Raw genomic sequence first — 13,066 nt, 5'->3', positions numbered from 1 at the left:
TGACATTAGGACCTATAGGATACATACGTACGTATTAGCGTTTTATATAATATAGATGCTTACACTTCATTTCTAAATTAGGGTTGGTAAATATGGGTTTTTCTGTTGCTAAGGTTTTGGGCTCTCTTAAAGAAAGAATTTTTTTTTTAAACTTTTTTCTTTTTCTGAAATGAGTTTCTTGTTTTCCATTTCTTAGTGTTTCTTAATTGAGATACGCTTTAGATACCATTTTTTTACTATATTGACAAGTACAGGACAAATTTTAAGCTAAATTAATTTGAACTTGATGATGAAATGACTCGAATGAGCAGCATACACGGATGAGCAATATGTCCCTGTTAACAACTCGAGAAACAGAAGAGTAGATGTTCTATTTCAATTTCATGAATGACAAAAAATATATATATAATAAAAACCTTGTTTTCTATTTCATTTCATCTACATTTAATTATATTATGTTAACAAATTTGATAAAACATCTCCTTTTAATTTTCTTAATAAAACTTTTGTAGAGTGGTTTGATGCAAAAGTTTCATGTTAAATGTTTTACTTTGGACAAAAACTATTGCAAAGGTTAAACATTTTTGTAAAGTTGTATCCTTCGAGAGAATCCTTCCAATTTAGAAAATAAATAATATCAAAAGTATATAACCAATTCATATGTCTTTCATTCGAAGTTAAATAGGGTCAGAGTGAATATGTCCTGATTAGACCCTCCACCATGTGTCCATGTCATTCCCGGGGACACATACGTTTGTTCATGCGTAATGAAACTATGTAGAGCTAAAGTTAATATCAAAATAGCTGAAAAACAGTGCAATTTATAACACAGTATCACCTTCTTTTTTTTGAAATTTTGAAGATAAAATATATAAGAAAAAGAGAAAATTTAAGAATTACTTTTGTACCTTAAAAATCTTCTTTTTTAAATTTCTGCACGATGTGATCGTGAAACTGCACATGGAAGAATACATCCATGTTGCTAATCTATGAAATCTCATAGAAGAAATTTGATAAATAAAAAAGTTATTCAAGATGTCTTCTCTAACCCATGTCCACATGAGGACTACTTTTCTCGATATATTTTTATTGGCAAAATGATCTCTCTTTTTTTGTAGAATATAGACTACTAAGAAAAACACTTTTAAGAAGATCAAGAGGGGGGAAAGAACAGTTTATATTCATGAAAGCTGATTCTAAGAAGAAAAAAATTCCACTGGGATAGGTACTGTTTTTCCACAACATGTCCCCTGTGTTGTAACTCTCAGGGGGAACAGATCTTCCATGTTATTGATTTGACAAAACTTAGTCGTCCTCAAAATGCAATAGATGGCTCTACAATCGCATTTTTTCTTTTTATGGGAATGGACATACACCGTTTTTTTCTCCCTGATCTTCAATAATGAATTAGAAGTAACCACAGGGGTTGGTGAGCGAAGTGTACAGGGGGGGAATCTTCTAGTTTTTTTTTTTTTTTTTAAATATCTCGGTAAAAATTTATTAATAGGGTGCAAAAACTATTATAAAAAGAGGCTAGGTATCCATACAGGTATACATACATCATTTATAAGCCTGTGTGACAAAGAAATTGTGGAATAAATGTTCCTAAACTTGGAAACTAATGCGAATGCTACATTAAGTTCATTTGTATATTTTGAATAAATTTAGTTTAAGAATTTATAATTTGAAAAACAACGGATTCATCATTCATTTGTTAAAACTGATTTTCGATGATTTCAATAAATTACTGCGTTATTTTTCAGTAGTTTAGTCTAACATAGGCTCAAAAATCTCCAATTGTGGTTAACTAAATTTCTAACCAGTTATAATCTAAATATTTTTCATAATGTTTATAATATTCATTAGAGTAATGTTTTTTTATTTACATAATTAAAAATATTTATCTAAATAACTTTCATGAGATGAAAACTTTTTCTTTTGAGCTACAGGATTTACATTTTAACCCGTCGGAGTCGAGTAAATTTTTTCGACTCTTATAAAATTTATTTTTGCTTTGACTCCACAATCTTAATTTTAATATCCCCTCTCATTGTTTTCTTACTTTTGAGGCATAATAAAAAAAACGAAAATTGTGAAATTTCAATTCACAATTATTAAAATTCTGAAAAACAATTAATAAAACTGGCAATTTTCTTTCAATTATTTTTGTATCATGATTTGGGAAACTGTAATATCAGAATTGATCAATTTTTTTCCCTGTTATTTGAATTTATTCAGAGTTGGCTCTGCCATCGCATTCATTTTGGGAATTACCTTTTTCCTAAAAGGAGTCCATTTTTGTTCTAACCGACAACGAGCAAGGTTGTACAGTCTGAGATGGCTTGTTTATGCCATGTTTTCCTACCTTGTAATAAAAGTTGCTAAGTTTTATTTTGAAGATTCTTCAATAAGTCAAAGAAACCACAGTTACTACAGAAACCGATCTCCGAAAAAAATACAACGCAAATAATTTGCAAGAAAAATAATCTATATTGGACACTTTATAATAAATGCTCTAAGAAGCGACCTTCGGTACAGTTTTCATTTCAGTTTCACCGCTATGATCAGGCGACGAAATGAATCACTCAGTCACTGGAAGATTACACTAGCAGCCATCATATCACTAGCAGTGACACAATTCGGTCGACACTATTTTCTGGTGATTCGATGAACATCTCATAAGCGAAACCATTTAAAAAGTTATCTTAAGAAAAGAAGCAGAACAGATCGGGAGATTCAGCTGATAAGAGATAAGCGGACCATCGTATAATTAATTATCTAAATGCAAGGTGTCAGATAGACAACAAACATTGCCACAAACATTGCATTGTTCAACAAACATTGCCACAGCTCCTCCTTTGCTTTCCAATTCAGAATTGCCAACTGCTCCAGTTTCGTCAAAAAAAAATTTGAAAAGCGGTTGAGGGCTGCAAACTAAAATTTAAAGGATTTCGGTTAATTTTGCCAACTTTTTAAAAGGCTTAACTTAACAGAACAGTAACGAAGTGAGATATTGTATAAGCCTTTGAATTATTTAGAAGTAGTGGTGAGCAAAAACCCTATAAATAAAATTCATTAAATCAAAAATCATTCACTAAAAGACTCATTCATTAAACACTGTAACATTTAAGTTGTTATAGCTGAACAAATCCTGTCATACATATAGCCATTGAGCCACAGTGTTTCAGAGGAAAACGCTCTCGCCTCCCGATGAGGTGGCCCAAGTTCGAATCCCAAAGATGGATGGCCACTCTCTGCTCGGACCAACCATAGTGCTGCTGTAAAATATCCTCAGTGGTAGACGGATCATGGATAAAAATCACCTAGGCTTCGGGCTAACGAAGGGAAATATTCGTGATTTTCCTCTCCATTGAAAACAAATGCGGGTTAGTTCCATCCAAAAGTTCTCCGCTGTGATTAGTTTGACCCTATGGCTGATACCTCATCATCTGGATAGGGTTCAAAATTACAAATGTCCGTGTTTGAACATCGATAGACGTTCATCGAAAAATAGGTCGGTTGTTAAATGCCAGATATTCAATAAAATAAAAGTGTAGCCATTAGTTGAAGTTTAATAAATGATCACGGGCTGATTGCAGAAACAGTTATTTCAAAGCTTGTATTCGAAATGTTAGAAATGATTCATTAAAAATTAAGTACAGTCAGTGTTATTTCTTTGCAGGAAAGATTATTGTTGAGCGTCCTTCCAAGATTTGTGGTGCTAGAAATGATTAGGGATATGGCGTCTGATGAAGACGACGAGTATCAAACTAACAATAGGAAAATATTGTCTGCTCAACAATTCCACAGAATTTACATACACTGCTACGATCACGTCAGGTACTATTTAAGATTTTTTTATATTTAACAAAGTATTTTAAAAAGAAGGTTTATCATTAGATAAACTTTGTATATGCAAGACATATACTTTGCATATACTTGACTATAAATATAATCTTCCCGTTAAGAACTATCTGGGCTTTAGAACAGATTTAATATATTTTAAAAGTTATTAAATTTAACAACTAAGCAAACTTAAATTATTTAAAAGCTATTAAACGTTTTAAAAATCACCAATTTGGCGACATTTTTCCACCCAGATGAAAATTATCAAAATCACTGCCTTATTCTCAGTTTTTGAACATTTTTATGAGCACAGATAAAGCAGCATTTGAGCAAACTTTTAAATGTTAAAAAATTAGACCACAAACGCTTTTCATTGTCACACTGTGGCTTTTCTTCATATTGACGCTTTGCGCCATTTTCACAATAATCGTAGGCAGCGCTGGGCTCAGATAGACTAAACTTGACCTAACATGAGAATAACACGACATATGAGTCACAGTTTCAAACTCACAGCAGTTACAAAGACAGCGTGTTATTCACAAAGAAGCATCATTTCATATGACGACGGAGTCTTCAAAATCATAAGGAAACGCAGCAAAGGAAATGTTTTTTGAAACCTATCTTGCCTTATTTTTAATTCCACTTTTTGATCACTTTTACGTCCACTAGTTAAAACGTTATGATCAATAACTTCAAATTGTGTCGAAGAAATATTCATTTCAGTATAATTCAGTCAGATTTTAATTCGCAACGTTATTTTTCAGCATACTGTTTGCTGATATTCAAGGTTTCACGGCCTTGGCATCCAGGTGCTCAGCGCAAGAATTGGTGCAGGTGCTCAACGATCTTTTTGCTCGATTTGACAGACTCGCACAAGTAAGTGACTTATTTACTAAAACTTTTTTGGTTTACTCAAATGGAATCTCCAATTTCGTACATTTAATTCATTTGTTCGTGTATTTGCTTCGAAGTGAATCGGCAATTCGAGAAACAGTAAAAGAATCAGGAGGTTTATCACTAAAGCTGAGTCATAAAATTTCGGCCTCAGGGATCTAATTTTGCTGAAATTCGTTTGGTTACTACGGAAATTAAGAGCATCACAGCTTAATTATCATGTAATTTATTCAGGTTTATTTAATGTAAGTATGGGACTGATTTTAAGAACATGCTTTTTCTAAAAAAATTTACAGGTATTTATGGTTGTAAAACAAAAATAAACTAACATATAGTTATTTACAATATTATTTTAAAACTTCTCTTCGCAATCATATTTGCAATAAATGCTTAAAATATCGTCTACCAACAGTCATAAAAATTAAGTGGAGTAGTGGACAGTAGCGGGAGGATCTGATCTGAGAGAAATTGTCACGTACAAGTGAGTTTTTAGCCGTGATTACAGACTCTTGCGAATATGTTTCTGCTCAAATGGTATGACAGACAGTAGATGTCAATATTTTAGATCGATTGATGATTGATTAACCAATCCTCCGTAAAGCTAGATTTATCGGAAATCAATTATTTTTTCTAAAGAACTCCATTACCGGAGGATGTAAGAGTTCTAGAAATACCTGACATTAATTTTTATGTTGAAATTCGTAAAAAAAATTTATAGTTTAGTATTGATAATCTGAAAAATGAAGTTGATTTGAAACTATTTTGTCGGTATGCTCTTTAGAGTAATAATTTAAGTAATATTAAGTGAAATAGTAAGTTTCGTCCCAATGCAATTATAAATGTTAGCAAACTTAATGTAGTTTCTACTTATGATAGGATTTTAGAACAACTAAAAAGGAGTAAAAATCACTTATTAAAGAAGCGCAAAATTTTGCAGATTTGAAAGTTTAGCTTCAGTAGAAAAGAAATCTTGCATGAAGTAAGTAAACCTCTATACAGCCGTGCAATTGAAAAATCAACGTAAACGACAAAAAATTCAAAATTTAGATTTTTATGTATTTGGTATCTTTATATGGTAAGCTACATATTGCAAAAAAATTAAGAAATAAATTTTTTTTTTTTTAAATTTTATCTTAGCATGCATAACATTAGCAATAAAAGGAGAAAAGTTGTCAAGCCACTTTTCTCGGAATCAATCGTGAAGCACTTACGTTGTTTTTTTCAATTGCACAGCAGTATACGCTTCTTTCATTACAGCAAAATATGAAAATGAACAATCATAAGAAAACAATGAATTTAATTGTCCCTGAGCACTAATGTTGTAGGGTTTTCCAACAATTTCTGAAGAAGTAATATGGATTGATAGCTGAGGATTTTAATAAACAAAGATGATTTTTTTTATCCATATAATGCACAGTTTTGGTACATTAGTTGATTGGAATTACATACATTTTCAGGCTTGTGTGCTTAATTTAGGCGTATAACTCTTTGTCAAATAGAAAGACAGATAGCAAAATGCGGAGAAGGACAGCACGAAGATATATTCAGGGTAACAGCTGGATTCGAACCTGCTACCTCCACTCTTTGCACTGCGTTTGATAAGTGATACCGCTCGGCCAGGGTGGTCCTTATAATGTATAGTATAGTTTGAGTATCGGTTAAGTTATGGAATAACATATCGGTTAAGTGGTATCTTAGGTTTTGTTGGCACACACGTATTTTTTTGTCGAGATTTTCAATGGCCATTATTCATAAATGTGGCTGAATTACATGTATGCATCTCTCATTTTCCTCTTTCAAGGCATGGGGGTTTTGTGGGCTTAAGCCATCCACCTGAAGAAAAGAATAATGAAAAAGATCCTATGTATATAAATCACTTGATCTAGGTGGGCAATTCTGATCACCAAAACTGTAAGTTACATAACAAAGTGCTCTACATNTCAGGGATCTAATTTTGCTGAAATCCGTTTGGTTTCTACGGAAATTAAGAGCATCACAGCTTAATTATCATGTTACTTATTCAGGTTTATTTAATATAAGTATGGGAATAATTTTAAGAACATGCTCTTTCTAATACATTTTACAGGTATTTATGGTTGTAAAACAAAAATGAACTAAACTATATTTATTTACAATATTATTTTAAAACGTCTCTTCACAATCATACTTGAAACAAATGCTTAAAATATCGTCTACCAACAGTCATAAAATTAAGTGATTGGAGCAGTAGACAGTGGCGAGAGGATCTGGTCTGAGAGAAATTGTCACGTACAAGTGAGTTTTTAGCCGTGATTACAGACTCTTCTGAATATTTTTCTGCTCAAATGGTATGACAGACAGTGGATGTCAATATTTTAGATAGATTGATGATTGATTAACCAATCCTCCGTAACGCTAGATTTATCGGAAATCAATTATTTTTTCTAAAGAACTCCATTACCGGAGAATGTAAGAGCTCTAGAAATACCTGACATTAATTTTTATGTTGAAATTGGTAAAAACAAAATGTATAGCTTAGTATTGATTATCTGTAAAATGAAGTTGATTTGAAACTATTTTGTCGGTATGCTCTTTAGATAAATGTTAGCAAACTTAATGTAGTTTCTACTTATGATAGGATTTTAGAGCAACCGAAAAGGAGTAAAAATCACTTATTAAAGAAGCACAAAATTTTGCAGATTTGAAAGTTTATTTTCAATAGAAAAAAAAATCTTGCATGAAGTAAGAAAACCTCTATACAGCCGTGCAATTGAAAAATCAACGTAAACGACAAAAATTTCAAAATTGATATTTTTATGTATTTGGCATCTTTATATGGTAAGCTACATATTGCAAATAATATTAAGAAATAAATTTGCTTTTTGAAATTTTATTTTAGCATGCATAACATTAGCAATAAAAGGAGAAAAGTTGTCAAGCCACTTTTCTCGGAATCAATCGTGAAGCACTTGCGTTGTTTTTTTTTTCAATTGCACAGCAGTATACGCTTCTTTCATTACAGCAAAATATGAAAACGAGCAATCATAAGAAAGCAATGAATTTAATTGTCCCTAAACACTAGTGTAGTAGGGTTTTCCAATATTTTCTGAAGAAGTAATATGGACTGATAGCTGAGGATTTTAATAAGCAAAGATGATTTTTTTATTCATATAATGTACAGTTTTGGTACATTAGTTTATTGGAATTACATACATTTTTAGGCTTGTATGCTTAATTTAGGCGTTTAATTCTTTGTCAAATAGAAAGACAGATAGCACAATGCAGAGAAGGACAGCACGAAGATGTATTCAGGGTAACACCTGAGTATCGGTTAAGTTATGGAATAACATATCGGTTAAGTGGTATCTTAGGTTTAGTTGGCACACACGTACTTTTTTGTCAAGATTTTCAATGGCCATTTTGCATAAATGTGGTTGAATTCCATGTATGCATCTCTCATTTTCCTCTTTCAAGGCATGGGGGTTTTGTGGGCTTAAACCATCTGCCTGAAAAAAAGAATAATGAAAAAGATCCTATGTATATAAATCACTTGATCTAGGTGGGCAATTCTGATCACCAAAACGGTAAGTTACATAACTAAGTGCTCTATATTGTTCAACAATGAAAACGTGTTTTTCTTTTGCGTAGGGCTCCATTTTAAGTAACCCTGAACTGACAGCGAGCTCGTAGTTCTATTCTTTGGAAGCATTTCTTACTCAAATAGCGCAGAAGTCAAACCTTTCGTAATATTTTTGATGTGTTGTAACCACTTGTGTGTACTTTTTGGTGTTCATTATCATATTGTGTATAGGAAGAGCACTGTCTGCGCATCAAATTGTTGGGTGATTGCTACTACTGTGTGAGTGGACTTCCAGAACCGAGATCTGACCACGCCCACTGTTGCGTAGAGATGGGACTCCACATGATACACGTCATCAAGTAAGTTCTCAGTGACCCATTTTAAAGTGTTGTTCTTCAGAATCCATTTAAAAAAAACAACACTTTGAAAGTTTTGAAATGTGGATATAATAGTATTGCTGCATTTATCAAAATTACTGGGAATTGCGTACCTGAAAAGGGACGTATTTGTTTAGTAAATACATTCGCCCGTAGATGGAGTCATAGATTATAGAAAAGTGTCCATTTCATAGCTCTCAATTCCTCCAGATATTCTAGAATATTCAACTCTTGTATTGAGAGTGATAGTAAAGTTTACGCTTTTCTATTCCATTGCTTTGATTTAAAAAAAATTAATTTGGGATGATTCCTACCAACACTATATATAAAAATTAAACATTATAAAAATGTATATTGCTCATGAAATGATGCTACTCAGGCAAAAATGTAAAATTAAGTCTCTGCCTGCCCTGTTATTCAACTCTCATATGACATCTTTTCTAGTCAAGGATGCCAAGGATGGCTAAAAATAGAAAATCTATTAAACGCTAGCTTTTCTCTTTCCGTTTACTATCGAAAGAAAATTTCTTAAAAAAGTCCTCGTTTTTAATATAAATAATTTGCAATGTATGCCATGGTGGTAACTTTATTTGAATAATTAAATAGATAAAAATGATTTGAGATTTCAACACTTCTTACGTTTTTAGTCGCCTGTGGCATCCCTGCTTACTGAACCATTCTTTTAAGGAGCAAATATTCGAATCGGTACATTGGAAGAATTATGGAATCCAATAAACCAAATTCATGATAAGTCTTCTAAATAGGATGATCTTTCCAACACCTTCCACTTCAGATTTAAAAATAAAAGATAGACTTCAGATTAAAATTTAAGTATTTATGTTATCAATAATATTATAGTTGACAGAATTTATCGAAATAAATCTTCATGATGAATAACTTGGACTAACAATTTTTTCGCTTTGTAAAATATGAACCATCCCTTTGAAGAGCCGCTAGAAGCAGAAATGGAACAAGCTTAAAGAATCATCACATTTGTTTCAGACAAATCAAAACAGTCGTTTAAAGATGAAATGCTGGTCAGTAAATTCGCAGATTCTCAAGAATATCAACTGCTCCACAACCTGAAAATATTTTATGAAATATTTTACTAAAGTTTTCAGAATTTTGTTTAATTTTGAAAACATTTTATGAGCCTCCCCATGAGACAACATGAATATTTATTGTATATTTTTTAAATTAACTATGCGTAAGGGTGTGCATAGTCAGTTTTCCTTAATATTTTTTAAATCAAGAATCAAATCTAAAATATAATCAGATACTTTTTATATAATCTATTACTTTTTTATATAAGATATAAAAAGTCTGGTGTCTATCATTAGAGGGTCATCCATCGCCTCCTTCAATAAACGGCCTTCCACACCATTCTGAGCTGATTGTTTTATAAGGTAATCAGTTTTCGCATTAAATCAACTTCAAAAATAACAATTCGCTGAGGGATTTTGCCTTATTTATATATCTGATATAATAATATATGCTGGTTAATATAGAAGTGCGAAAAATAAATTTAATTCTTTCATAGAAATAGAAAATAAGAAGGAATAGAAATAGAAATTAAGAAGGAAATTTCCACCACTTTTTTTTATTTGCTTGCTTTCCTTTAAATCATAAAATGTGCAAACTCGAATGCTTTTTTTCCTTGTATTTCATTTACCAGAAGCAACCACCTACCATCTACCTAAAAAATGAATACTCAAGAGTTTTCTCATGTTGGCACATTTTTTACTCATATACAACTGCAACTAAAATGTTTGAAACAAACCTAGTTAAGAGCAAGTTGCTTTTATTATTTCCATTTATTTTTAGTTATTCAAGCAAAGTGCTCAAAGTTTATATACAGCAACCTCACTGCCTGCTGACCTAAAGACTCAACACTAACTGAATTTAAATTCGCGATGAATAGGATAGGGTTCGCTTCGAGGTCCAGGTAAATTGCACTAGGCCTAGGCCTCAGGCGACCAGCTTAATTTTGATGAATACTTTTTAATGGTCAGACCTGACTACTTTTAGGATGTCGTGTGGAGACATATAGTTTTAGGAGGTTATGAGTCGATCCAAATACCCTCTAATATTCGTATCTGCTTTAAATTAAGCATAATTTTATCATCGATCCTATTGTACTTATCCTTTGTCAATTAGCAACTTAAATGCTTTAAGAAATGTATCTATTAGAGTAATACTGAATGAGAATGGAAATTCACATCAAAAATATAAGTAGTACTTCACTTTTTATATTATAAAAAGACATATTTGTCTCATAAATTCACTGAAGCTTTTTTCAAAAGATCCCCAAAAAGTAAACTGCCATACACCAAACTCACCATAATAAGATCAAAGATTATATATTAAAAGAAATCTTATTCCTCTGCGAGTAAATATGATCCTTCAAATTTTCCATTCTGCTCCAGTTTGCAAGTGATAAGCGGAAGAATTCAAAACTTCCTGCAAGTTGTGCTGCATGCGTATTATTTGTGCTGTGTAATCATCCTATTTCATTTCAAGCAATCTACGGAATAAATAAATCTCACTGTTCGATGCACTCATCAGTGTCCGCATTCAAATGTTGGTACACTGATCTATAAATGATAAGTATATTTATTCGAATCATGATGAGTGACATAATCTAGTAAAAACGTCGTTCAAAATGGAGGTGAGCGCCATCTGGGACAACTCATGCGAGGTTTGAAGATAATATTGTAGTCTGGAAGACGAGAAACGTGTTTGGCTCTAGGTTATTAGGATTGGCGTTAAAGTATGATTTCTTGAAGTGAAAAATTCATTCCATTTCACTTATGCTGAGTATATTTTAGGTTTGTTTTCTTACATAAATCCACGATATTATTATATAAGGGTCGAGATCCAGTTATTTTGGACATTGGAGTTTACGTCATAGAAAATCGCTAAACAACGATTCCCCCCTACTAAATATCTCCTATTGTAGCCCATATGAATTTCCAATTAATAACTCAATACCGTCGGGGTTAAAAAAAAAAAGCATTTTCTTTTCTGGTAATTATTAATAAATCTAAAAATAATACTTTATTTTTAGCAAACGTAACAAAAAGAAATATCCACTAGGCATAAACAAATAACTTTGACCAAACTTTTTGCACCTGTGCATTAATATAATAATATCCCATAAGACTGGGGTTGAAGAACCGGGGTTCACTTAAGAAGTGGTAACAAATGTTTAATGAGGTTGTTGAAAATTTTAAATGCTTTATTTACATATTAGTTTCAGGAATTGGCTAGTTTTAATAACAAGATATATTTCCATTAATTTACATGCACAACCCTGACAGTTAGGTATTATCAACAACGAAAAAATATTTCTTTACTCTATCTCTGCCACTATTCAAAATTTTCCCTTTTGGGGTAAACTTTAAAAGGTATTAAATTGAAGCACTTTAATCAGCGTTGAATCCAAAAGCTTGATAATACAGAGAGTCAGTTTTATCATATAAAATAATTTGCAGTTTTTTTCCTGTGCTATTTATATTGAAATAATTTGATGAACAATAGTAAAATGTGGTGACGCATTATATAATTTGTGAAGGCGGATGTCAAATTCATTTTAATGTTTTCACTCATCGTCCAAATCACTTAAGACCCAAAAGAGGCCCCCTTTGAGCCGGTGGGGGGGGAGGAGATTAGAGGATGCATTAGAGAAAGGATTAAGGGAGATCTCCTTATGCAGGTTGGTTCGAGAAAAGACGAAAGTGGATCTAAACATGAGGATCGGAGTGCATTCTGGGAGTGTCCTGTGTGGTGTCCTAGGTCTTTACAAGTGGCAATTCGACGTCTGGTCCAATGACGTCACGCTTGCCAATCACATGGAATCCGGAGGTATTGCCGGGTAAGTTTCCTTATTTAGTTGTGAAATCGAAAATTAATATAAAAGTTTGTTACTGTGGCATTGCAATGATTGCGTTGATAATAAAATACTGAAGCGGCAATCACATAAGTAAATAATCAGGAGTCTAAAACTTTACTTAAGAAAGTTCTTATTTATGAAATAAATTAAATCGTTATATTCTTTTTTTCTTAGTAAGAAAAACGGCAGTATTGATTTACAGCATCCTAAAAAAATTCCAAAATTTATTTGCGGAGTGTAAAATATTTGCATTGAAAAATTTTGCTCTTTGTGACCACGTAAGATTTCAAAGGCAACAATGTCTCATATTTTTTACTATAAGGTGATGATTCTATACTATAATGTCTAGTACTATAGGTGATGATATTATACTATAGTGTCTAATACTATAGGTAATGGTAATGAATTAACTGTACTATTAAAATAAAATATCTGGAATTAATTAGTTTAAGCGTAATTAGTTTGAATATTATTAATTTGCTTTTAAATGAAAGAAAA

At 32.0% G+C, this 13,066-nt stretch overlaps 1 protein-coding gene across 1 annotated transcript in view; it reads left to right on the top strand.

Annotated features, from left to right (window-relative positions):
- LOC107439048 (adenylate cyclase type 8) overlaps positions 1-13,066 on the top strand; it is a 209,941-nt gene that overhangs the window by 131,160 nt on the left and 65,715 nt on the right. The window contains exons 6-9 of the mRNA XM_071181577.1: positions 3,683-3,840; positions 4,611-4,722; positions 8,531-8,658; positions 12,392-12,550. Of these exons, the coding sequence (XP_071037678.1) occupies positions 3,683-3,840; positions 4,611-4,722; positions 8,531-8,658; positions 12,392-12,550 (557 nt within the window). The remainder of the gene's footprint in view (positions 1-3,682; positions 3,841-4,610; positions 4,723-8,530; positions 8,659-12,391; positions 12,551-13,066) is intronic.

The sequence above is a fragment of the Parasteatoda tepidariorum genome, chromosome 6, assembly GCF_043381705.1.
Source record: "Parasteatoda tepidariorum isolate YZ-2023 chromosome 6, CAS_Ptep_4.0, whole genome shotgun sequence".
Lineage (NCBI taxonomy): Eukaryota > Metazoa > Arthropoda > Arachnida > Araneae > Theridiidae > Parasteatoda > Parasteatoda tepidariorum.
This window is presented reverse-complemented; position numbering and strand designations above follow the sequence as displayed.